This window comes from Prenolepis imparis, unplaced genomic scaffold, assembly GCF_030444845.1.
Source record: "Prenolepis imparis isolate NDT839.2.m4 unplaced genomic scaffold, iyPreImpa1.0 SCAF_3, whole genome shotgun sequence".
In the NCBI taxonomy this organism is placed as follows: domain Eukaryota; kingdom Metazoa; phylum Arthropoda; class Insecta; order Hymenoptera; family Formicidae; genus Prenolepis; species Prenolepis imparis.
This window is the reverse complement of record NW_028141161.1, coordinates 4,120,402-4,146,060: the sequence shown is the minus strand read 5'-3', so window position 1 is coordinate 4,146,060 and position 25,659 is coordinate 4,120,402. Positions and strand designations below refer to the sequence as shown.

The 25,659-nt window shown below is 30.3% G+C and overlaps 2 protein-coding genes across 3 annotated transcripts in view; one reads left to right on the top strand and one right to left on the bottom strand.

Moving 5' to 3' along the window:
* Positions 1 to 8,837: 8,837 nt before the first annotated feature.
* Brf (Brf RNA polymerase III subunit) overlaps positions 8,838 to 25,659 on the bottom strand; it is a 50,845-nt gene continuing 34,023 nt past the window's right edge. Inside the window, exons 6-15 of the mRNA XM_083033664.1 lie at positions 15,779 to 15,928; positions 15,186 to 15,279; positions 14,969 to 15,098; positions 14,746 to 14,845; positions 12,223 to 12,393; positions 12,055 to 12,128; positions 10,480 to 10,714; positions 10,243 to 10,387; positions 9,978 to 10,159; positions 8,838 to 9,860 (exon numbers count right to left, since the gene is read on the bottom strand). Coding sequence (XP_082889790.1) covers positions 9,733 to 9,860; positions 9,978 to 10,159; positions 10,243 to 10,387; positions 10,480 to 10,714; positions 12,055 to 12,128; positions 12,223 to 12,393; positions 14,746 to 14,845; positions 14,969 to 15,098; positions 15,186 to 15,279; positions 15,779 to 15,928 — 1,409 coding nt within the window. The 3' untranslated portion in view covers positions 8,838 to 9,732. The remainder of the gene's footprint in view (positions 9,861 to 9,977; positions 10,160 to 10,242; positions 10,388 to 10,479; positions 10,715 to 12,054; positions 12,129 to 12,222; positions 12,394 to 14,745; positions 14,846 to 14,968; positions 15,099 to 15,185; positions 15,280 to 15,778; positions 15,929 to 25,659) is intronic.
* Positions 20,272 to 22,752, top strand: LOC145933692 (uncharacterized). Of its 2 annotated transcripts, XR_014424914.1 has the most exons (4): positions 20,272 to 20,499; positions 20,635 to 20,841; positions 21,044 to 21,217; positions 21,304 to 22,752. XR_014424914.1 is itself a non-coding variant. In XM_083033666.1 (3 exons), the coding sequence occupies exons 1-3, from the start codon at positions 20,701 to 20,703 to the stop codon at positions 21,322 to 21,324; spliced, it is 336 nt and encodes a 111-aa protein (XP_082889792.1). In that variant the 5' UTR covers positions 20,272 to 20,700; the 3' UTR covers positions 21,325 to 22,752. The 2 variants fall into 2 exon arrangements, 1 of the variants encoding a protein (XP_082889792.1); XM_083033666.1 differs by having other exon boundaries at positions 20,272 to 20,841.

The window sequence follows — 25,659 nt, the reverse complement described above, 5'->3', positions numbered from 1 at the left end:
GCTGTTACAATAAAAGTTATCGCTAAGCTAATGATAAAAATCTAGTCTTTCTTTCCCCGAATCCAATAACACAATTCTTTTTCATCAACCAACTGAGCTGCAGTGATATATTTTTGTTATTTATATGAAGAACCGTAATTCTCATGATTCAGATTTTTTTAAACGAATTAAGAACACTTTTAGCTATAAAGTGGTCTCGTGGTATTACATATATATGATCAATATTGTTATAATAAAGTTGATTTTAATGTTTATGAGTGTAATTCATATATATATATATATGTATATATATGTATAAAATATATTTAGGTATAAAGTTATTTTCAATAATTTTTCAAAAATTTTAATAAATTATATTTTATATAATTATGACTTTATAGCTTAAAATGTTTTAATACGTTTCAAAAAAGCCAAAATATGAGGATTATGGTTCTCCATACAAACAATAAAAATATATCATATTTTGCATCATTTATATTAAAAGATATAAACTTTTAATATAAACAGAAAATTATTTTCAATTGTGCACAATTGTTGAATTAATGTTCTATTCTATAAAAGTCTGTTCTCATGCAATAGAAGTAGAAATAAAATATCATGATATGTCACATTTCAAAGAGAGCGCCAAAATGTCGCCAAAGAAGATGGCCGATCCCCCGCCGCGCCAGTCTCGGTCCCCTCGCCATAAAACTAACTTTACGCTCCGTCCAGATATATTCATACGTCCATGCATACAGTAGTGACAGTGCTAGAAAATCAGCGAGTAAATTTTCTTTTACGCATGCGTTAGCTGTAAGGCTAAGAACATGGCGGACCGTCACGTGATCGACTCACGGCTACATCAAAGGAGCCGACAGCTACTGTCACTACTGTATGTAGTTATACTGTGATGGAGGTAAGAAATAACAGGAGGTAAGGCCATCGCACACGAATTTCCGTAACCGTAAGCATAAGACGTAACGTAAGAATTATTTTATGTCTAAAATATGTGTATATATTTATATATATTACATATTAATATATATTCTTTAAAATTATTAAATATCAAATCATACATAAATCAGATATATGTATACATATGTCATGCAATGAACATAAATCGAGTAGAAGAATAGAGATGTGCCATAACCTTTTAGTAGGAATACTCATATATATATATATATATATATATATATATATATATGTGTACAATTCTTCGTACGTAAAAATTTCAACCGACTGAAATTCATGTTACGTGTTAAGCCGATATTACATTTGTCGTACGACAAACTTTTTAAGCTCATTGATTGGCTACAAAATAGAGACTTGAGAAATTTTCTATACTGCAGCCAATCAATGCGCTTAAAAAGTTTGTCGTACGACAAATGTAATATCGGCCTTAACGGAATAATTTAGATCAAAGCTAGTTTTTGATTGGTTCTCGAGCTTATGATTACGTCTTAGCTTACGGTTACGGAAATCCGTGTGCGATGGCCTGTAAGGCTGGTTTATAGAGGCCGTAAACTTTTTCTGTAACTGTAACGCTGGGTCCACAATAGGTGATTTAAGTCCTAAGCCTTAAGAAATTGACCAATCACAGTCGAGTTTTCTCCTCATACTTGACTGCGATTGATCAATTTCTTAAGGCTTAGGGCTTAAATCAGCTATTGTGGACCCAGCGTAAATTTAAGGGTCATTCCACAATAGGTTGCAAATGCCCTCGTTGCCAGTTAACAATTGCGGATTGACCAATCAGAGCAAAGCTACTTGTCAGCTGATTGGTCAATCCGCAATTGTCAACTGGCAACGAAGGCATTTGCAACCTATTGTGGAATGACCCTAAGGATTCAACCAATCACGTTGCCGAATCAAGCAACGCGATTGGTTAAATCCTTAAATTTACGATTACGGAAAAAGTTTACGGCCTCTATAATCCAGCCTTTAAGGCCATTGCACGTACAAAAATTTTAGTCGTAATCGTAAAGCCATAAACAAATCGTCCAATCATAGGCCGGTATTCATAGTCCGTTCTTATTTCAAGACCGTCTTAAGTAATGTCTTAAGATGCAAATACGGCTCTGTGATTGGTTAATCACATCTTAAGATTGTACTTAAGACAGTCTTAAATATAAGAACCGACTATGAATACCGGCCATAGAGAAGAATTATCATAACGTAATAAGAATGCTTGACTGTGATTGGACGATTTGCTTACGGCCTTACGATTCCGACTAAAATTTTTGTACGTGCAATGGCCTTAAAGGCTGGATTATAGAGGCCGTAAACTTTTTCCGTAATCGTAAATTTAAGGATTTAACCAATCGCGTTGCTTGATTCGGCAACGTGATTGGTTGAATCCTTAGGGTCATTCCACAATAGGTTGCAAATGCCTTCGTTGCCAGTTGACAATTGCGGATTGACCAATTTGAGGAGAAAACTCGACTGTGATTGGTCAATTTCTTAAGGCTTAGGGCTTAAATCACCTATTGTGGACCCAGCGTAATAAGAGTTAAGACACCGGGCTATCAATTGTTGATTGGTTATTCCAATCCGCCATATGTAATAGTCAAAGTTAGCGGAAAATTTAAATTTATAATTACAGAAATTTGTTGATATATGCTTTTATGAACAAAAATTAGATATTTATAAAGATATTAATTTAGTTTCAAATAATTAATGTTTATCTAAACTATTTTTTGTAAAAATAATTCACGATCTAAAGAGAATTTTGATTTTTTCTTTGTACACGCACTGGCAGGGCTGCGTTCGGAAACGTCACCCGAGTGCATTCCCTCTCTTTCTATATCGCAGCGTTCTATAAGCAGACGTAAAAGGCCGAGTTTCCACTGAACGCGTCTCGCGTTGCGTTATTCGTCGCGTCACGACGCGACACATGGACGTATGAATATATCTGGACGGAGCGTAAAGTTAGTTTTAGGGCGAGGGGACCGATACTGGCGCGGCGGGGAATCGGCCATCTTGTCTGGCGACATTTTGGCGCTCTCTTTGAAATGTGACATATCATGATATTTTATTTCTACTTCTATTGCATGAGAACAGACTTTTATAGAATAGAACATTAATTCAACAATTGTGCGCAATTGAAAATAATTTTCTATGTTTATATTAAAAGTTTATATCTTTTAATATAAATGATGCAAAATATGATATATTTTTATTGTTTGTATGGAGAACAATAATCCTCATATTTTGGCTTTTTTGAAACGTATTAAAACATTTTAAGCTATAAAGTCATAATTATATAAAATATAATTTATTAAAATTTTTGAAAAATTATTGAAAATAACTTTATACCTAAATATATTTTATACATATATATATATATATATATATATGAATTACACTCATAAACATTAAAATCAACTTTATTATAACAATATTGATCATATATATGTAATACCACAAGACCACTTTATAGCTAAAAGTGTTCTTAATTCGTTTAAAAAAATCTGAATCATGAGAATTACGGTTCTTCATATAAATAACAAAAATATATCACTGCATCTCAGTTGGTTGATGAAAAAGAATTGTGTTATTGGATTCGGGGAAAGAAAGACTAGATTTTTATCATTAGCTTTGCGATAACTTTTATTGTAACAGCCGATTGCAACACAAAGCGGCATTTTTTAATATTTTCGTGTAATAAATTAATTTCGCACAATAAAATAATTCAATGACACTGTTCTATACCTATGGAGCAGCACTAATGTCGCCAGACAATATGGCGGCCCCCTCCTCCCCTAAAATCTTCACCCCCCGCGCCAGAAAGCTCCGTCCAGATATATTCATACGTCTATGACGCGACACGACGAAAAGTTTGAAATAGCATCGTTCTTATTTACACTGGACGCGTCGCGACAAATCAAAGCAATGCATGAGCAGGTCCAACATAACCTAATATCAATGATTGATATTAGATTGATATTAGAAAAGTTTTAACTTGCTTGTAATAATCCCAAATAAATCGCTCTAGTTTAATTTACATTTGTCATAGACATTTGTATTATATTTGCATTAATTGTGATACTTTTTAGATTGTATATAAATAAAAGAATTTAAAAAACAACTATTTTTTATGTCAAGCAATACGGCAAAGCATGACATAACCAACAAAAATAGTATAAAATCTGCTAACTAAATCGTTTGGCTACACCATCAAATATCTGAGTAATAATTGGAACTTAAAAATATTATTTAGATAATAATTTTGAACTTACAAATATCGTTTCATTATTGGTGGACTGCGTCATGGTGATGCGCGTTTCATCCAAAGTCCAAAATAGAGCAATCTAAAGGCCATTGCACGTACAAAAATTTTAGTCATAATCGTAAAGCCATAAGCAAATCGTCCAATCATAGAGAAGAATTATCATCATGTAATAAGAATGCTTGACTGTGATTGAACGATTTGCTTACGGCCTTACGATTACGACTAAAATTTTTATACGTGCAATGGCCTTAAGGCTGGGTTTACAATAGGTGATTTAAGCCTTAAGCTTTAATAAATTGACAAATCACAGTCAAGGACGATGAGAATACTCGATCGTGATTGGTCAATTTCTTAAAGCTTAGGGCTTAAATCACCTATTGTAGACCCAGCCTTAAGGCCATAGCACACGAATTTCCGTAACTATAAACATAAGACGTAAGCATAAGCTCGAGAACCAATCAAAAACTAGCTTTGATCTAAATAATTCCGTAAGATCAGAAATAACCATAATCTTAACACGTAACATGAATTTCAGTCGGTTGAAATTTTTACGCACGAAGAATTGTATACATATATATATGAGTATTGCTACTAAAAGGTTATGGCACATCTCTATTCTTCTACACGATTTATGTTCATTGCATGACATATGTATATACATATATATCTGATTTATGTATGATTTGATATTTAATAATTTTAAAGAATATAATTAATATGTAATATATATAAATATATACACATATTTTAGACATAAAATAATTCTTACGTTACTTCTTATGCTTACGGTTACGGAAATTCGTGTGCGATGGCCTTAAGGCCGGTATTCATAGTCCGTTCTTATTTCAAGACCGTCTTAAGTAATGTGTACTTAAAGCCCCTTGCACAATGCCAGACAACAGGCAATAGGAACAGGAAATAGAAAATATCCACCAATAAAAGCAGGGAATAATATCTATTCTCTGCTCTTATTGGTGGATATTTTTTATTTCCTGGGGGTCGATCATGTAACTTTTCTTTAGAGCGAAAACGTGAAAAGTGAACAATTTCACTATGGAAACCAATGCGTGATTGGCGGAACAGAGCAAAATTTTTCAGTTTTCACGTTTTCACTCTAAAGAAAAGTTACATGATCGACCCCCTGTTCCTATTGCCTGTTGCCTGGCATTGTGCAAGGGGCTTAAGACATTCTTAAATATAAGAACCGACTATGAATACCGGCCTAAGTGCCATATTGACGTGGCCTATCGCAGCGTGACATTTGAAATAGTGATGAAAGCACACACAAAAAATGTAAAAATTCATAAATAATATTTATAAATATGATATACCGGGTGAGGCCAAAAGTTGTAGGGTTTCGAGGGGGACATAACATCGTAATCAAGAATTGCCCTTGAGTGGCGTTTTTCAAGGTTATTTGAAGGTCATTTATGTTTTTTTTAAATGGAACTATCTAAATTTTTTTATATAAATCGATTCCCCGCAATATTCACTATAAAAAGTTATAAGGGCAACATGGCCAAAAAATAAATAGTTTACGAGATATTTTATAAATTAATGCAAGCATGTCAAACACGCGGCCCGCGGGCCGCATGCAGTTCGCCAACAAAAAGACTGCGACCCACCGAGACTTTTTGAAAATCTTTCGAAAAAAATTACAATTTTATATATTATTTACTTAAAAATAATTAATTAATATTATTTTCGATGGCCACTTTACGTGCGCCACCGAGGCACATCGGATAACGATAATGCCGGCGGTTCTCAAACTTTGATGCCTCATAACTTTTAGGAAATTCTGAACGAAATTCAACTCATACAGGGTGTCCGGTAATAGTCACGCCAACCGTCGTGTGCAGATTCCTGGGATCATTTGGAGACGATTTTTCCTCAGCGAAAATGTCGAGGGAGGTCATTATTTTTTGCATGTTTTCAATTTTTGCCATCATGTATCTTTGTAACTAAGCCTTAAATTAAAATCCTATTAAAGTAAACTCTACCTAAAATTAACTGAAGAATGTGAATTTATTATTATTTTATTTCTACAAGGCTTAGTTTGCGAAAAACCCTTTATTTTCAATCGCTTATAACTCGAAAATTATTGGTGTCTCGACATTTTTTGCTGAGGAAAAATCGTCTCCAAATGATCCCAGGAATCTGCACACGACGGTTGGCGTGACTATTACCGGACACCCTGTATATAGTGTTTTGAAAAGGTCTCGACGACAGATACAAGAATCTACAATAAAAAATAGGGGTTTCCATTTAAGAAATTGAAGGTGATTTTTGCGTGACCTTCAAACGACTATCCAAGGTCAAATTGTTGCCACTATTTTATGTTTCCCTCAAAACCAAACAACTTTTATTTCAAACATTTTTTTCTAAAACGCGCCGTTTTTGAAATATTTGAGCATATTTTTAAAAATGTCGGTGATGATAGTAATAAATATATTATGTTATGCCATATAAAGGTCTGTGTCCACGAACCGAGAATTTGGTCCGAGAACTCGGACCGAGAAAAAGTTACTAAAACTCGGATCGTGGACACACCGAATTTGGATGCAAAACTCGAATAAAAAGCTCGGATGAAAAAATGCGTCGCGTCCCATTTTTCCATACTAGTTGCTAGGTTTATATTAATTTAATTATATTTAATTTAATTATAATAAATGAGCGCTCAGTGAGCGATTGTTGTACTGCATGCACTATTATTAGTCTGTATAATAAAATTTTATTAACATAAATAAAATATTTTGCTAATTAAGATGGTTTTTCAATTATGGCTTCCTCATAGAGAAAGCTTAACTTGCACATTGCTTCTTCACCATTTTATTTTGCTCATTAAGATGGTTTTTCAATTATGGCAATGTGCAAGTTAAGCTTCCTCTATGAGGAAGCCTAGCGAAATAAAATGGTGAGGAAGCAATATGCAAATTTCCATTTGCACAATTTTTTCCAATACTAGCAAACCCTATATATAATTACAAAATATTTTCTTAAAAAATTTTTTTAAAGATTTTTATGCTAATGTGTTCTGAATGTTGTATAATTCGTCAATTTACAATTAAAAGAAATTCATCAATTCTCAATAAATTTAATATTAATCATGCTTTAATGATATTTTATTCAGAACTTTAAAAAAATTATTTAAATTTTAAAATAATTAAAAATTTTATAAAAAATAAACCATTTTAAAAATTCTCCCCAAATTAATTTTAATGATATTTTCAAAAGTTCGATATTTCAAAATTTACGAAAGTAAAGAAACACTTTCACTGATCCTCGTCAAATTAAATAGCAAACATCCTTTTAATGATACTCTATTTATGTAATAAAATGTATGCAAAAATATTTGTCTGATATCTCAAAATTCACCGGAAGGTAAAATAACCACATACATTTTCAAAAGAAATTTTATAAAAACTTTATAAAAAATGAACCTTTTCACCGATCCTTGTTAAATTCAATACCAAATATCCTTTACATACTTTTTATTCGTGTAAAAAAATTAGTTCGATATCTCAAAATTTGCGAAAAGAAAAAATGCACATTTCTTAAAAATTCAAAATTTTATAAAAAAATGAATCCTTTCATCATCGCTAAACTCAATTCCAAACATCCTTAAATGATAGTCTATTTATGTAAAAAAATTTATCCAGATATCTTAAAATTTACGGAAATTAGAGCATCCACAGACATTTTTCAAAAAATTCAAAATTTTATAAAAAATGAACCCTTTCATCGATCCTCGTTAAATTCAATACCAACCATCCTTTAATGATAGTCTATTTATATTAAAAAATTTATCCCGATATCTTAAAATTTACGGAAGTTAGAGCAACTACAGACATTTCTCAAAAAATTCAAAATTTTATAAAAAATAAAACACTATAAATTTTTATTAAAATTACAGTAAATAAAAGTGTTGTTCTACTTTACTTGTATGCCAAATTGGAGCGCTGCAAGTCAAATAGTTTTTGAGATATTTAAATTTAAAAAAATATGGATGGGCACATATACATATACATATACGTATGTACACACACACATACGAACATTTTAAAAAAATATTATTTTTCGATGTTTTGGAACATTCTGAATACATTGGCATAGAAATTTGAAAACAAATTTTTTTCACGAAAACAAAGCTTTCTCTATGAGGAAGCAAAAATTATTTAAAATTATTTAAAATTAAATTAATTTAAATTATTTTAAAAAATTTTACTAACAAAAATTAATTATAATAGCAATAATAATAATTATTATAATAGTAAAATATAGCTTATATTGATAATAAAATACAATTGTGTGAAAATTATTGATAGACTATTAATATTTTATACTAATACATTTCATAATTTTTTAATTTTATATTATATTATAAATAGAATTAAGAAAAAATAAATATATTTCTGAAAGATTATTCTTTTTTTCTCTAGAAAAGTGACTATTATACTAATCTTCTGCACATATATAAAATAATTTTATTAAAATTACGAATAGACAAGAAAAAATGTACAATTACAATTTACATTCAAATTTATTATTTCTGACCAGTAATAACAAATGATGTAAAAAATACATAAATTGGGAAAAATTATTTATTATAAATTTTATTTTTTTGAATGTTTTTTATTTTTATATCGCTAGTACATTAATCAACAGGGTAGTTAAATTAATCGACCAAAACTAGCCAATAAATTTGTCTAAGTTACGACTTTTTCGACCATATGGTTGTGGTCCTTTTAAAGTATAACTGAAATATTAATTAAAAATTCTTAAGCGAGAAAAATATTGGTCCGAAAGTCGCTGAATCGGGAATCGAACCCGAGTCTTTCGCTTGCCGGGCGACTGCTCTTACCTCTAAGCTATTCAGACCCTTCGAAACAATACTTTTCTCCTTCATTTTTATATAGTTATTTGTAAATAACGCCTTGTTATTCGCCGGCGTACACTAAACAGTTGGAAAAATCATCTATACGGGTGTATCCAATAATAAATTTTATTGTTTTGAATCTGCTGGAATATAGTATTTATTCCAGTTAGAAAATTAATTATTATAACAATCACTATAAAAAATATCATAAGTTATTTTTTAAATTACATTCAATAGAAATTGTTGCTATATATTCGCTTTTACTTCTAATAATGATTAAATGTTTTTATTTTAATGATTGATTTACTTCTAATAATCATAATAATAATGAAGTGTCAACGTATTGGTAGAATATACCAAATAAACAAACTTTTTTCAATTTTTACTATTCTACTAGTACATGAAAAAAGATGTTTTGATCATACGCACAATGATATATTTATTCCATTCAAGAAGATGAATGTGACTAAGTGATCAAGTGACTAATGTAATATAGTGGAAAAGTAGCACAGAAAAAATATTAAGAAAATATTAAGGAAAGTTAAAAATGTTTATAATAGTGTGCGAAATAAATGTGTTGAGAATAGGATATTTGACTAGTTAAATAATTAAATTAAAAGTATATAGTATACAAATATTTAGATTTCTATTCGTACTCATAGCTATTGTTACAAAATTCATCTTCGGACGTTGCATGAGATTCAAGTATTTGTCCAAGTGATATTTCAGTAGGTTCAGCTTCTTCTTCATCAAAGTAATCATCATTATCGTAAGCTGTAACAGGAATAAAGAATTAATAAAATTTATTAATACCTAATACTACAATAAATATCGATCGTCAAATAGAAATAGTCTAAAAACAAAATATAGAAAAAAGAAGATTATACAAACCGTTTTCGGACGTGTCTGCTGTAAGTACCTCAACCGAATTAATTTCTTTTTTCTTGAATTCTTCATCCTCATTCTTTAATGTTTTACATACCTTCTTTGATTGGTCAGTATTTGGTTTAATAGAGCGATATTTTTTCGATAGCGGAAGCTCTGTAGTTTTCGGCATAGAATTGATTGGTATTCTAATTAAGAAAAATAAAATTATTATTATACATTTGTCAACTGAAATTAATTTGGCCAAAACTGAAAATTAATGTGTACTAACGGTTTGTTAAATGTTGCGTCATCTGACATATTTCTTGTAAATAACTCTTGATTATTTTGTTGCTGATCATTTATACTTTTCAATACTTCATAATTAATCTTGGAGGATATCTTTTTTTCTTGTAGCATTTTTTCAATTGCTTCACCTGGATTTCACCAATGGAAAGAAGAAGGTTCAATAAATAATAAATGTATCAAACACATAAAACAAAAAACAAAAAAATTAAAATAAACTTGCCAGCAGTATTCGCAGGAGTTTTGTTCTTCCTGGAAATTGTCTTTCTCCTTTTCTTCTCACTTTTTCCTTCTTCCTTTTCTTTCAAACGCTTTTCTTCCTTTTCCTTTTGTTGAACAAGATAGTCGGCGTTGACCTTATTCCAAAGAGTAGATTTAGATTGTGATTCTTTTTCCGAGAGAATGTAACTATCCAATTCCTCATCATCGATGTCGTTCGTATAAATTTCTTCAGAAAACTAACAAGAAAGTTTCTCAATTATTTCAAAATATTCAATATATAATGTACATGATACTATTTCATAATGTCATAGATTAACTGACAATATAGTGTCCCATTTTAAAAAATATGTTTAAATATATATCAAAAACATCGCGTTTTAGAAAACAATGTTTCGAACACAAAACTTTTGGATTGAGGGAAAAAGAAGTGTTGATAACTTTGACTTTTAACTGAAGTCATTTTCAATAAAAGTCTAGTTTTTTAAAAATAGAATCATTAAATTTTTTTTTTATATATAAGTCGATTCCTTGCAATATTCAGCATAAAAAATAAGGTAGGATAGTCAAAAAGTGAAATAGTTTGAGATTTTGTACTTTAATATGTGACATAATTTTACATAAATTATAAAATATCGCGTAAAATATTTATTTTTCGATGATTTTTACATTAATACTGTTATGGACAAAATAATGAGAGAGATCAATTGGGGTAAAGGAAACACTTAGTTGTTTTTAAGGATCAATATGTAACTGCTAGTTATAAATTACATACTTTTTCTTTTATTCAAAGTATTGTTTTCTAAAACGTGTTTTTTTTTTACATATTTAAGCATTTTTTTTTTAAATGAGACACCTTTTGTGTATAAAAATTCTTGTATAAAGGTAATATATAGGGTGTTCCACATGACTCAAGGTCCATACATTAAGAGCGTGTTATTGAAGTCATTTAGAGTTGAAATTGTCTAATAAACATATGATATCTGAAAATGCTTCCTAACAGAATTACAACCATTGAAAGTTGATGTAAATATTGGAAAAAAGAAAGAAAAAAGATATTTAATTTAACTTGTTTATTTAATAAATTATTAAAAATTATAAATGTATTATAAATTCTGTTCAAAATTATCTCCTACAGATGCAAAATCTTGTTCTGCGTAATAGTAATTTAACAGCTCGCTCCATCATGCTCCATCAGGAGAATTTCTTATTTGCGTTGCCGTATTCATAATTCTGTTCAAGTTGATCCCTATTGCGAGATTGTTCTGTATAAACTATTAACTGACAAAAAATGTAAACAATACCCAGACTGACAAAAAATATTTCAAATTTAATGTATGGATCTCGAGTCATGGGACATCCTGTATAATATCAATTTTCTATTTTATTTAAAACATAAAAGAGAAAAAATAAAAGTACTTAGATATATAAATATAAAAATCTAATAAAATAATTATAATAAATAATTATAATTAAAATTTAAAAAAAAGTTAAAAAAGTTAGTTTGTGTAGTTTAGAATTAGAATTGTAATTTGAATTATTTGAATTCAGAACTTAAGGGGAAAAAAAGAACACTTACATTTTCCAAATTATCTTGTTCCTTTTGTTCATTTGGACGATTGTTCGTAAATATCATCGATGCTATATTTGGGTCTGTATACAATTCATAAAATTATAAATTTGTATTCTCTATAATAATACAATATAAATATAATATAATTTAATATAATTTTATATGGATGCTTACTTAATTCTGTAGTAAGTGAGCTATTATTCTCATTTACTATCGCATCTCGAAAATTTTCATCGGGATCATCGAGATTATTTTCAACATAATGTTGGATTATGTTCAAATTACTTTCCTGAATAAATCTATCTGTGTCTTCATTCTCTATAGAATTCTTTATAGAAGGAGGTGCTGTAAAAGATATCTATTACAGTTTTATTATAGTTATATTAAAGTCTACTACAGAGTTATAATTTATCTTCACATAACCAGGCCTAATTTCGGCTGACACATGTTGTCAAAGTCATGATCCAGTAAATATTTTGTTACATGCAGGGTTGGGACCGTTACTCTAAAAAAGTAACGTGTTACCGTTACTTAAAAAGTAACGATTCGTTATTTTTTCGTTACTTTTTTGTTGTTTTCATTTTTTGTAATACTAAAAAGTAAGCTATTAGATTATAAAATTATTTTATTTAATAATCAATATTAAATATAATAATTTATGTTACAATTAAAAATTCTGAACTAGTCTCTAACAAACGTATATAGCATATATAGCAAGATAATAGGGAACTAAAAAGTAACGACAAAAGTAAAACGGCTAATTCCCGTTACTGTAAAAATGTAACGTTACCGTTACCGTTACAAATTAAAAAAAGTAACAATCGTTACCAAAAAAAAGTAATTGTAACGGTAACAGGGTTACAAGTAACGCTTCCCAACCCTGGTTATATGTATATTAATGTATACAGGGTGGATTATAAATATGTTGGATTCTAGGTCCTCGCCGCTGCCACGTTAGATTGTGACGTCAGAGGCGAGAAAACACACGCTGAAAATTCTTAGATACCATTTTTAAATAAAAATATATTTCGATGAAACATTATACTTTAGATGGCTTTAGCACACTTTTAAAATATCTCGAAAACTATTCTTTTCCCTTGACAGTCAATTAACAATCGTAAAATGATCGTGATATCACTTTGTCATGCGGAATGACTGCGCATGTGCAAAGACCAGACGGACTGGGTCTCATATTATATTACAGTCATTTTACAGCTGTTGATTGATTATAAAGGAAAAGAATAGTTTTCGACATATTTTAAGAGCGTGCTAAAGCCATCTGAAGTGCTGTTTCATCGAAATATCTTTTTACTTTGAAATAGCATCTAAGAATTTTAGCGTGTTTTCTCCCTTCTGACGTCACAATTTCAATATGGTCGGTGAGGAGCCAGGAGCCTTAAGTCGAAAATGCTTCGTTATCGAAATAATGGACACAAATAAATATCAAATAATAACTTCAATTAAAAATTTCAGATGATGGGGGGGGGGTATTTTTTTGTTTAATAAAAACATATTATTGTTACGAGTTTTAGTTACTGACTGAATCAATACCGCTCGTTTGAACTGCCTGAAACAAATTGACTTGATTGTAGGTACGTTGTCTCTTAGGCTGATGATAGAGAACAAGACGTAAGCGTTTACATCGTAGTCGTGAACGTAAAGATAAAAAAAATTTTTTTAATTAGCAATATTTAAGGTTTTTTTACAATATTGATAGAAACATCATTTCTTCGTTTTTAGTAATATAAAATAAAAAAATGTTTTTTGATTTAATTTAACAGTGAATGAACAAGTTTTTAATTCACTGTTAAATTAAATAAAAAATTTTTAATTTTTTAATTTTGTGTAAAAATATAATTTTTCTTATTTCTTGATTTTGCGGATTCAATATAATTAATTATATAGAGTGTATAAAAAGTCCCGGGACAGCGAAATATTTCGAAAATGTAAGTTTTATAAAAAAATATTTCAGGCAAAATTTGTAAGATTTAGAAAGGTCTATTTATACTTATTAGTTTGATCTTGTGTGATGTTGCCAAGATCAGGACTATGTGTCAACAACTATTTCTTTACACCAATTGATTCCTCTCATTATTTTGTGCATAAAAATATTGAGGTAAGATCGAAAAATGAATATTTTATAAGATCTTTAATAGTTTACGTAAGATTGTCAAATTAAAGTATAAAATATCTCAAACCGTTCACTTTTTGGCCATATTATCCTTATAATTTTTTATGCCGAATATTACGAGAATTGATTTATATAAAAAAATAAAATATGGTTCCATTTAAAAAAGTCAAGGTGACCTTACCCTGATCTTGGCGGCGCAACCCGAAGTCAAACTGGTAAAGCCAGTATATAGATCTTTTTAAACCCTACAACTTTTGTCTGAAACATTTTTTTTATAAACTTACATTTTTCGAGATATTTTGCTGGGACTTTTTATATATCCTATCTAATTTTGAAGAAGGTTCGATAAGGGATCGAAATATTCTAATTTTATGAAGAATTTTTTAAGTAACATTTGTTTTGTGCCTCAAGCTATCACACTTTGACTCTTATTTGCCGTTTTATTACTTTTCTTTTAAATATTATCATCTTATATATTTATAATCTATTACATACAATTATATCTAAATAAGAAAAAATTAGTTTTTCTCTTGTATTTATAAAATAATGCGTGAGAACATAATTACCATTCTTTTTGCGTTTCTTTGTTTTTCCTGTTCTATAGTCTTCCAATTGTCTATCAATTTCTGCTTGCAATTCGCTTATTTCCTCATCTATGTTTTCTAACTAAAAAGACACATTTTTATAGAGTAAAATATTATTTTATATAAGATTATTTTAACTTAAATTCTCTCTTGAGCTTTTTCAAGTAAAAAAGTAAAAAAATACAATTAAAAAAAAGCATTATACCCCTTGTAAACGTTCTCTGTCCTTTTTACGTGCTGCTTTAAATGCTGGAGGATCTTCCTCTTCTAGGTCGACTGTTTCAAATTCGTCCAAAGTCAAAGCACTGGATGGTGTATCGCCAAATTCCATTAATCTATATGAGAGAGAGATCTATCATTATTATGTGTGCTATTACTATTATACAGACATAACAAATAAATATATAGAAAATACATTTTACCTTTTACGTAAAGTAGATTCATGTACCTTGACAATTTTTATAACGTCAGCAGGTGATCTGTTAAATTCATGCAATCGCGCAGCAATCAGTAAAGCTGTATGGAATAAAAAAATATATATATGTCATATATATAAGTATGCAATTTGCATTAGAAAGATTTTAGGATATTGAATAATTTATTCAAAAGTGATCACTTTTTGTAAAGTTTTTTTTGGTTGATCTTGAATTGAAATCTGTGTATTTGTAGTATTTTAAGGGTTAAGATACATTAAAATTTTGAATATTTTATTCTAATTAATAAAAATGAATAAAATTATAGCATTTTGAAATTATCTCGAAACTATAGCTACAAGAATAAAATATAAACTTGCTATTTAAAATTTTTTTTATAATCATGACCTCTGAAAATCAATTCAAGATTAAACTGATATCACCATTAACTGAATTATTTAATATATTGTTGACTTTCGTATTTAATATTTTTTCGAAATGTTTTTTATTGTTTCCAGATTTTGCCGTCTTGAGTTTTTTATTACTTCACCGCAAATTAAAAACATTGTCGATATAGTAGATTTAAAATAAAATATTTTTACCTGCACCACATAAACCTGATGGTCTACGACCAATATGAATACTGTCCTTGTTCATTCTTTGAAGTATTCTGGTGGCTGTCCTACCTACGGCATCAGTTTGATCACCAAATTCAAGTTTCTGCGCAAACTTCTCGATGTATAAACAAGGATCTGCACAGAAACAAACAAAAATACATTTTTCTGCATATATTTACATTCTTTTCTTTATTTTAGATTTAGATCACAAAGTGAATAGTTTTAAAACTATTTAGATAAATAATACACATTAGGGGACTCATTCCCAAATGACCTTAACAAACATATGTATGTCATAATTCTGAGTAATATCTAAAAGGTTTTAGCCGTTGCTCGTTTATTTAAAAAGTTATTAACAATTAAATTGTATGATAAGAACAAGTATTAAATACGATAATCTGAACTTATTCTCTGAGCATTAATTTTATATATTTATATATTTAAGTATTTAAGCAAATGTGTGGGTGAGGAAGAAGTTCCGCCCCTCCCTCTGTACTTTCTCAGAGAAATTAATCCAAATTTAAGGCTCCTCTGAGCCTTCGCCGACCATGTTGGAATTGTGACGTCAGAAGCGAGAAAATACACGCTGAAAATTCTTAGATGCCATTTCAAAATAAAAAGATATTTCGATGAAACATCACTTATTCAGATTAGTACATTTCTAAAATATTCCGAAAACTATCTTTTTTCCCTTTATAATCAAACAACAGCTGTAAAATGACTGTGATATGAGGCCTGAGTATCGATTATGTAACTTTTCTCTAAAGCGAAAACGTGAAAAGTGAAAAATTTCACCATGATTCCGCCAATTACGCATTGATTTCAATGGTGAAATGTTCATTTTCACGTTTCCGCTCTAAAGAAAAGTTACATAATTGATACCCTGATCCGTATAGTCTTGCACATGCGCAGTCATTCGTCATTCCGCATGACAAAGTCTGATATCACAATTATTTTACGGTTGTTGATTGACTGTCAAGGGAAAAAAATAGTTTTCAGAGTATTTTAAGAGTGTGCTAAAGCTATCTGAAGTTGTGTTATTAAAATATCTTTTCATCTAAAAACGGCACGCAAGAATTTTCAGCGTGTATTTTCTCGTCTCTGACGTCCATAAAAAAGTATTATAGATTTCGGATACGGCTGAAACGATCGAGTTCTTACTACGCTTAATCGATAAATTGAGTTCGAGTTATATAAGAAAAGTCCTTATTTTTATTCTATATACTTTATAAACGGAAATATCATGCAAAAGTCTCAGTGCGAAAAATTTCTTTTAAGGCTCCTGGGTCCTCGCCGCGGCCATGTTGGATTGTGACGTCAGAGGCGAGAAAATACACGCTGAAAATTCTTGCGTGCCATTTTTAAATAAAAAGATATTTCGATGAAACAACACTACAAATCTCTTTGGCACACTTATAAAATTGTCCGAAAACTATGCTTTTCCCTTGACAGTTAATAAACAACCGTAAAATGAGTGTAATATCCAAAGAGTAAAGAGAAACAGGAGGGAGCATATGGCTCGAGCTAAGCGGACGGAAGTGAGTATATATCCCAGCATAAAAGTGGACACTCAAAATGGCTGCTTATGGGCGCCAATATTGAATGGCTTTTCAGAGATACTGGAAGAACCTCAAAATTACGGTAATTAGAAAACAATTTGTTATGTAAAGTATGACTTCCGAAATAATTTGCTTTGGAAATTATACTTTATTCGTAATTTTTATCAGCGAGTTATCTCGTGCATGAGAATCAAGAAAATAAAAGACAACCATAGCCAGAATATAAATAGGTTTTAATAACGTTTAATAGATTGAAAAGCGTTTATAGATATAAAAATTTTTTATTACTACTTATTTAGAAAATTAGAACAGTAGGTATAAAATTCTTGTTATTATATTACTGATAACAATTACTAACCGGTGAAATGTTATCCCATAATTTCGCGCTGTTGTTATACCACAGGCCTGACAATGCACCATGATGCTCTATTTCACTATTTTTTTTACAATGATTGTACATAAAATAATATTTGACGCACACGTGTCTGCAGGCTCCGACAACTATAGCTGCAGACGACGCTATAAACGTCAAAAAAGTGGACACTCAAGATGGCGGCCATGATGTACTTCCGTCAGCGATTTGCCTAGCCCTCACCGCCGATACATTCCCTCCTGTATTTCTTTACTCTTTGGTAATATCGGACTTTGTCATGTGGAATGACTGCGCATGCGCAAAGACCAGACGGCTTGGACTTCATATTACGGTCATTTTACAGTTGTTGATTGATTATAAAGGGAAAAAGATAGTTTTCGGACAATTTTACAAGTGTGCCAAAGAATTTTGTAGTATTGTTTTATTGAAATATCTTTTTATTTAAAAATGGCACGCAAGAATTTTTAGCATGTGCTTTCTCGCCTCTAACGTCACGATTTCGACATGGTCGGCGAGGAACCAGAAGCCTTAAGAAACGTTCACATCGTCATCATCATTATCATCGTTCATCATTGGTTAGATTTTGGGTCTGGGGTCCATGCCCCAGAGTATCCAATCAGACACAAAATCTTTCAAAAATACAAAACTGCTTGACTTGAAGATGTGGAACCTGGATCAGCGATAAGAAATTGGAAACGTGGAACCTGGATCAGCGATAAGAAATTGGTGGGTTTTATTTTTTAATAAATTTTTTAAATTGACTTGCTCTTTATTGGGCCTAACTCGGGACATGGATTCAACATTCAATCTAACTATTAGATTGTCACCTTCAAACCTCAAAAATATAATTTTTTTTTAAACTCAACATTTTTAAGATTGTATGGCAAAAATCGACATTTCGTAAATCAACATAAATTACATAATAATAACTTTAAACAATGTTTGGGTCTGTTGGAGAAGGTTTAGCAAAAAATGACTAAGAACAAAATTGTTTTATTTTGAAGCAAGAATTCAAATCTGCAGAAAACTGGGGATTTCAATTAAAAAAAATTGCCTTGGGCTCTACTGGATAGTGATTCGGTCTCGCCGAGACGAGACGAGACTAGCTCAAGGGTGCGTTCGGTTTGGGCGCTCACGCTTATAAACGCTGTTTTCAATCGTTCGGTTTGGTATCTGAGCCAGGGCCGGATTAACCTAATATGCGGCTCTAGGCAGATTTTGGTGGGGGCCTATGTAGGATTTTTTGAAAATTAATTGAACATTTGAGCACTAAAAAAGGAACTGTAATTAATATAATACAAATAATAACTAATAGTGAAATGCATCATTAACCATTTACGAATTTATTTATAAAATATAATTTTTTTGGTTATAAAAAAAATTTTTCTTCATTGGTTGGTGGGGGCCTTTTCGTGGTGGAGGCCCATAGGCAGTGCCTAGTTTGCCTATGCGTTAATGCGGCCCTGATCTGAGCGCTTACACAACAGTTAGGAATATCGTTCGTTTTGGCTATTGTAAGCGACTATAAGCGCATCAAGATGGCAGGCGATAAGTTAATTATATTTGCGCAAATATACGCTTTACTTCATCTACCGTTCCATATATTTTGTACACGCGGTCGGTTTCCGCATCTTTTAAAAAAACTATATCTGTCATAATGCTTGTCATAAGCCAAATTCACTGATACCATACGCTAACAATGCGTTCCGAAATGAACGTAAGCGCTTACGCTTGTTCACGCTCACGCTGCCCTACCTCGCAGGAATAAGCGTTTGTGAGCAGAAGTTATGACGTCACGATGACGTCATTAGTCGATCTGTAAGCGTTTACAACTCCAAAGCGAACGATGTGAATAATGCTTAAAAGCGCTTTAAGCGTGTAAGCGCCCAAACCGAACGCACCCCAAGTCTCGTCTCGGTCTCGACTTGGTCTCGAAAATTTCGATCTCGTCTCGGTATCGGCTTGGTCTCGAATATGAAAATCTCGTCTCGGTCTCGATCTCGAGTCGAGATTCTCGGTCTCGATAATCATAAGTATAGCGTCATCTTCGAAAAAATTAAAAGGCAAATATTTGATGTACATCCAATTGAAAACCAAATCATCAAACTCGCTTTGAGATAACGGGATTTGTACATTTCTTGTCTGAAAAAAGAACTTACTTTAAATTAAGTATTTTTAAATATAAATTCAATTTATACTAAAATAAAATGGAATTCTTTTCATAATTCTGTTAGATATGAAGTTTGTTCCAACCACTCCGAGCCAATAAATATTTTTACTTTTTTTTCACTTTTGCATATTAAACATTTTCCGAATTTTATCTTGTCTTTATCTATTGAATAAGAGAAATATTTTTTCAATACACTCGACGTCGACGAACAGCAGCAAATTATTTCACACAGAGTATAGCTCGGCGTTCATCTCGACTGTTTCGCTCGGATAGTAGAGGACAGGAGGATAGATAACAGTATATCTATCCTTCTCTATCCGAGTGGAACAGTCGAAGCTCGAGGCGCCGAACGCCGAGCTATACTCCATGGCCGGTATTCATAGTCGGTTCTTATATTTAAGACTGTCTTAAGTACAATCTTAAGATGTGATTAACCAATCACAGAGCCGTATTTGCATCTTAAGACATTACTTAAGACGGTCTTGAAATAAGAACGGACTATGAATACCGGCCCATGTGAAATAATTTGCTGCTGCCAGCGTATTCATTCTGGCATGGCATCAGGCACTGGTTTGCGAAGCGCCTTTGCCACAGAACAGTCTCTGTAATTGAATATCGTTTTGGAAGTAGATTATAAAATATAAAAAAATGTCTAGTTCAGAAACCGAAAGTACGGAACAATCAGTGCCTAGTTCGTCGACGTCGAGTGTATTGAAAAAATATTTCTCTTATTCAATAGATAAAGACAAGATAAAATTCGGAAAATGTTTAATATGCGAAAAAAAAAGTTAAAAAATTTATAAAAATGAAAGACTTTAATACAAGTGGCTTAAAAAAGCATTTGTTATCTTGTCACCCAAAAATTTATAATGATGCTTACAAAAAGGAAATAACGCTGCCGCAACTGATAAATGGACAACTGACGATTAATCAAGCATTTCAACAGGTAGCGTAAAAATAATTTAAGTATAATATATTTTCACGTTTATAACATAAAGATTTAGATTTTGCACATATCAAGTCACATGCATCTTTATAGGAAGAACAAGTTTCATATCTAACAGAATTGTGAAAAGAATTCCATTTCATTTTAGTATAAATTGAATTTATATTTAAAAATACTTACTTTAAAGTAAGTTCTTTTTCAGACAAGAAATGTACAAACCCCGTTATCTCAAAGCGAGTTTGATGATTTGGTTATCAATTGGATACGCATCAAATATTTGCCTTTTAATTTTTTCGAAGATGACGCTACATGGTACTTTTTTCAAAAACTTAACGATAAAATTATATTACCAAGACGGGATTCAATGAGAACGAAAGTAATACAAAAGTTCAAAAAACTACAAGAATGCTTGAAACAAATTTTAATGGAAAATAAATCAAAAATTTCTTTTACGATTGATAGATGGACTTCCGTGGCAAATAAATCATTCTACAGAATTACAGCCCATTTTGTAGACAGTAATTGGGAATTACAGTCCGTAGTTTTAGATTTTATTCCTTCTAACAGAAAACACACAGGAGAAGATATTGCTACAATTTTTATAAGTCTAAAATTAAAATTAAAATTCTTTCACATTGAAAATAAATGTGGGGGAATAACAGTAGACAACGCAGCTGCGAATACCACGTTTATGGAAGAATTGCAAATTCTTATGGAAAAAAAATGATATTCGTTTTGATGCAAATCAGCAACATTTTCGTTGCTTTGCTCATATATTAAATTTAGGTATTCAAGATACTTTGAAATTGATGAAGCTGAAAGACATAACATACGATAACAAAGATGCCGAAGATGCCGAAGATGAATAGAAGACGATATGAATGATGAACAATCATGCATAAAGAAATTGAGAGAAATGTTTAAAAAAATACGTTCGTCGGAACAATGGCAAATTAAATTACGTAGTTGTTGCGAGACTACAAATGTTAAATATATATCGCCCAATATTGACGTTTCAACACGTTGGAACAGTACGTATGACATGATAAAAACCGGATTGCATAAAAAAAATCCTCTAAATACGCTTTGCGAGAATAACGTAATGTTTTTTCATTTAAAATTTAATCAAGATAAATGGTTACTTCTTGAAAAATTTTATAAATATTTTAAAGTATTTAAAACCGTGTCGACTTTGCTAGGAGGTGATAAATATGCAACATTACCGATGGTAATTGTAGGATTTAATATGCTTTTGGATTCTATTGAGAAGCAAATTTTTGAATTAGACAGAAAGATCGACAAAAATGACATCGATGTATGCTTACTAACTGCATTTCAAGCAGGACGCGATAAAATGCTCAAGCATTATTCAAAGACTAATTGGATCTACTGTGCTGCATTGATTTTAGATCCACGGCATAAAATCGAAACTTTTGATTTGACTTCGTGGGGCAAAGAAATAAAAGCAGAGTCAATAAAACAGTTTTTAGATTTTATAAAAATTATTACGATGAAAAACAAAATGATTGCAATAATTGCACAGAAACAATTGAAACAGATGAAGATGATATACGTATTGACTCTCTGTACACGGAACAAATAATAAAAACGCCAATTCAAGAATTCGAAACATACATAAATGCGCCAAGAGCATCGAAGAAATCTTCAGTACTAAGCTGGTGGAAACAAAATAAAGCAATATATCCCACCTTATCAACAATGGCTAAGGATATTTTTGGGATTACCGCCACTTCTGTTCCAGCCGAAAGATTATTTTCTAAGGCATCGTTAGTTATTAGAAAACACAGGAATAGATTAAACGAAACATCGGCACGATCTATTTTATGCATAAATTCTTGGATGACTTGCAGTCTCTTAATGATAAAATTCAGAATATTAAAGTATTATAGTGATAGCCAATCTTATAAGTAATTAAATTTTTTAATTGAAGATTTTTAATTTAAAGATTTTATAAATTTTACTGTTGTTTTTTGAATTTAATATTGCTGGCGAAAAATTATGTTCTAATGGTAATGCACTAAAATAATAAATAATTAATTTAAAAATAAATAATTATATTCAGATTAAAAATGTTGAATATTTTTACGTTATTATCCTTATTAATTATTTGAATACCTCTTTAATTATTATTCGCATTAACATATTAGGATTTATATTATTAACCTAATAATCTATTTAATAAGTTATATATCACTCTCGATATCGCCGGGAGTCTCGACATAAAAAGTCTCGTCTTGGTCTCGAATTCAAGTCTTAAGTCTCGTCTCGGTATCGTTCGAAACACTACTACTGGATTTAAAACGAACTCCCGATCCAAAATCTAATAAGATCTATTGGCCTCCTTTGAACCCTATAGCTTTTGTTTGAAATATTTTTTTCTAAAATGCTTTGTTTAAGACATATTTGAGGTCGTCATTTAAAATGAGACCTGTATACATATACATATTTATATGTATATACAGGGTGTGCGAAAAGTCCCGGAATGGTCTAATATTTCGGAAAGGAAGCATTTTACAAAAAAAGTTTTAAATAAAAATTATAGTGTTTAAAAGAACTCATTTAGCAGTTTGAACGGTTTGACTTTATATGGCATTACCAAACGATCATCAGGTCATCTTGAATTTTTTAAATGTAACCATTATATTTTTTTTATATAAATCAATTTTTTGTAATATTTGGCATAAAAAGTTATAAGGATAGTGTAGTAAAAAGTGAATAGTTTATGAGATATGTTATATTTTAATTTGACATAATCTTACATAAACTCTATGAAATATCTCGTAAAATATTCATTTTCCGGTGATCTTACCTTAATAATTTTATGTATAAAATAATAAAAAGAATTGATTGGTGTAAAAAAACACAGTTGTTTTTAAAAGAAAAAATATGTATTTTGCAACTACATAGCTACATATTTTTTCTTAAAAATAACGATCTGTTTTCTTTACATTAATCGATTTCTCTCATTTTGTGCATAAAAATATTAAGATAAGATCATCGGAAAATGAATATTTTACGAGATATTTCATAGTTTATATAAGATTATTATGTCAAATTAAAATATAAAATATCTCATAAACTATTCACTTTTTTACTACATTACCCTTATAACTTTTTATACAGAATATTGCAAGGAATCGATTTATATAAAAAAAATATACTGATTCCATTTAAAAAATTCAAAACGATCTCGATATGACCTTGGTAATGGCATATCTAAGGCCAAACCGTTCAAACTGCTAAATGGGCTTCTTTAAACACTACAATTTTTATTTAAAACCTTTATTTGTAAAATGCTTCCTTTCCGAAATATTAGATCGTTCCGGGATTTTTCGCACACCTGTATAATAAAACTTATAGCATTCGCTAACGCTATCTTCGCTCTGTGAATGAAGATATACATATAGGGTGACGACTTGTGTCTAGTTGAGCTAGCTCAAGTCAGCGGCGTCAATATGATAAATGGAAAGCATCTATTAGTAGCATTAGCGTTGATTTAGCGTGATAGCGAGCTTCCCAAACGCACCCTTATTCTTCACGAAATGATCAGTTCGCATTGCTTTAACATCCTTCTTTTCTTTTGTCAGAAAGAGACAAAATTATTTTCTCACTTTTCTATTTCTACATGAGACATACTTATTCGGACTTTGTTATTAATTATCACTTTATTTTGACTGCCTATGAGTATCACATTTTACTTTCTTTATCCTAAAATATAGACATCTGCAAAATGGATATCTTTTCGAAATAGAAAATGCAAAGTAATTGCATTTTTTAAGTAAATGCAAGAATCTTTTCGTTTGAAAATGCAAAATGCTTTTATTTAGACACCCATTTAAAATAGGAAATGGAAAATAGGCATTTTTAAAATGGTTTTTAAAGTAAAAAATAATTTTTTTTTAGATTTACATTTTTTATATATTTATTTATATTTAAATTCTTATTTTTTGTTTATATTTCTATTTCTTATATTTAAAAAAAATCTTATTTTTTAAAATATAAATCTGAATTACCAAAGTTGAACATAAGCATTTATATATGGAATTACAAAAAATGTTTGCTTATATTGTTTACAGGCATTCATTATCAGTTATTTTTTTAAAATGACATTTTGATTGCAATGCTTTTTAGAAGTGGAAAGTGTTTTCAGAAAAAAATAAGTTTTTCTAAGATAAAATTCCCAATTTTCCTTCTACAAGATTTTCTAATTAGAACCAGTGATGCCAGTGAATGAAGACGTACAGTACTAGTGGCATCATTGCATTGCACATAGATATTATTGATATCTCGATTAATTTTTAGTTTTCAAGAAATATACATTTGAAATAGAAAATGGATAAATAAAAACCATTTAAAGAAATGTAAAACAGGTTTTTTTAAAAAATGTCTTTTAAATGCAAAATACAAAATAGGTATTTACATTTTGTATTAGGGTGCTGCAAAAATAATGTTGGTTTTTGTTTAGCGCTTTATTTTGTCATAAAGTTTTATTCAACTATGTTCATATTATATCATGTTAAAGCGCAAACTTCGCTCTATTTATTTATAACATTGGTTATACACTCGTCAACAAAATTAACGCATATGTATTTTAAGTCAAAATTTCGCATAATTTCAAATAAGCATAACTCCGCTAAAAATGATCGGATTTGAAAAATTTTTTTTTCACTGTCAAGCTTGAAGTCTCTACTTTAAAAACCATTCGTCAGATTTTTAATTTATCCTCCTCCCCCGTACGCTACTGCTTCAAAAGTAAGGACGTGTTTTGTCTCTAAAAAATTGCGTACTTTGACGCAC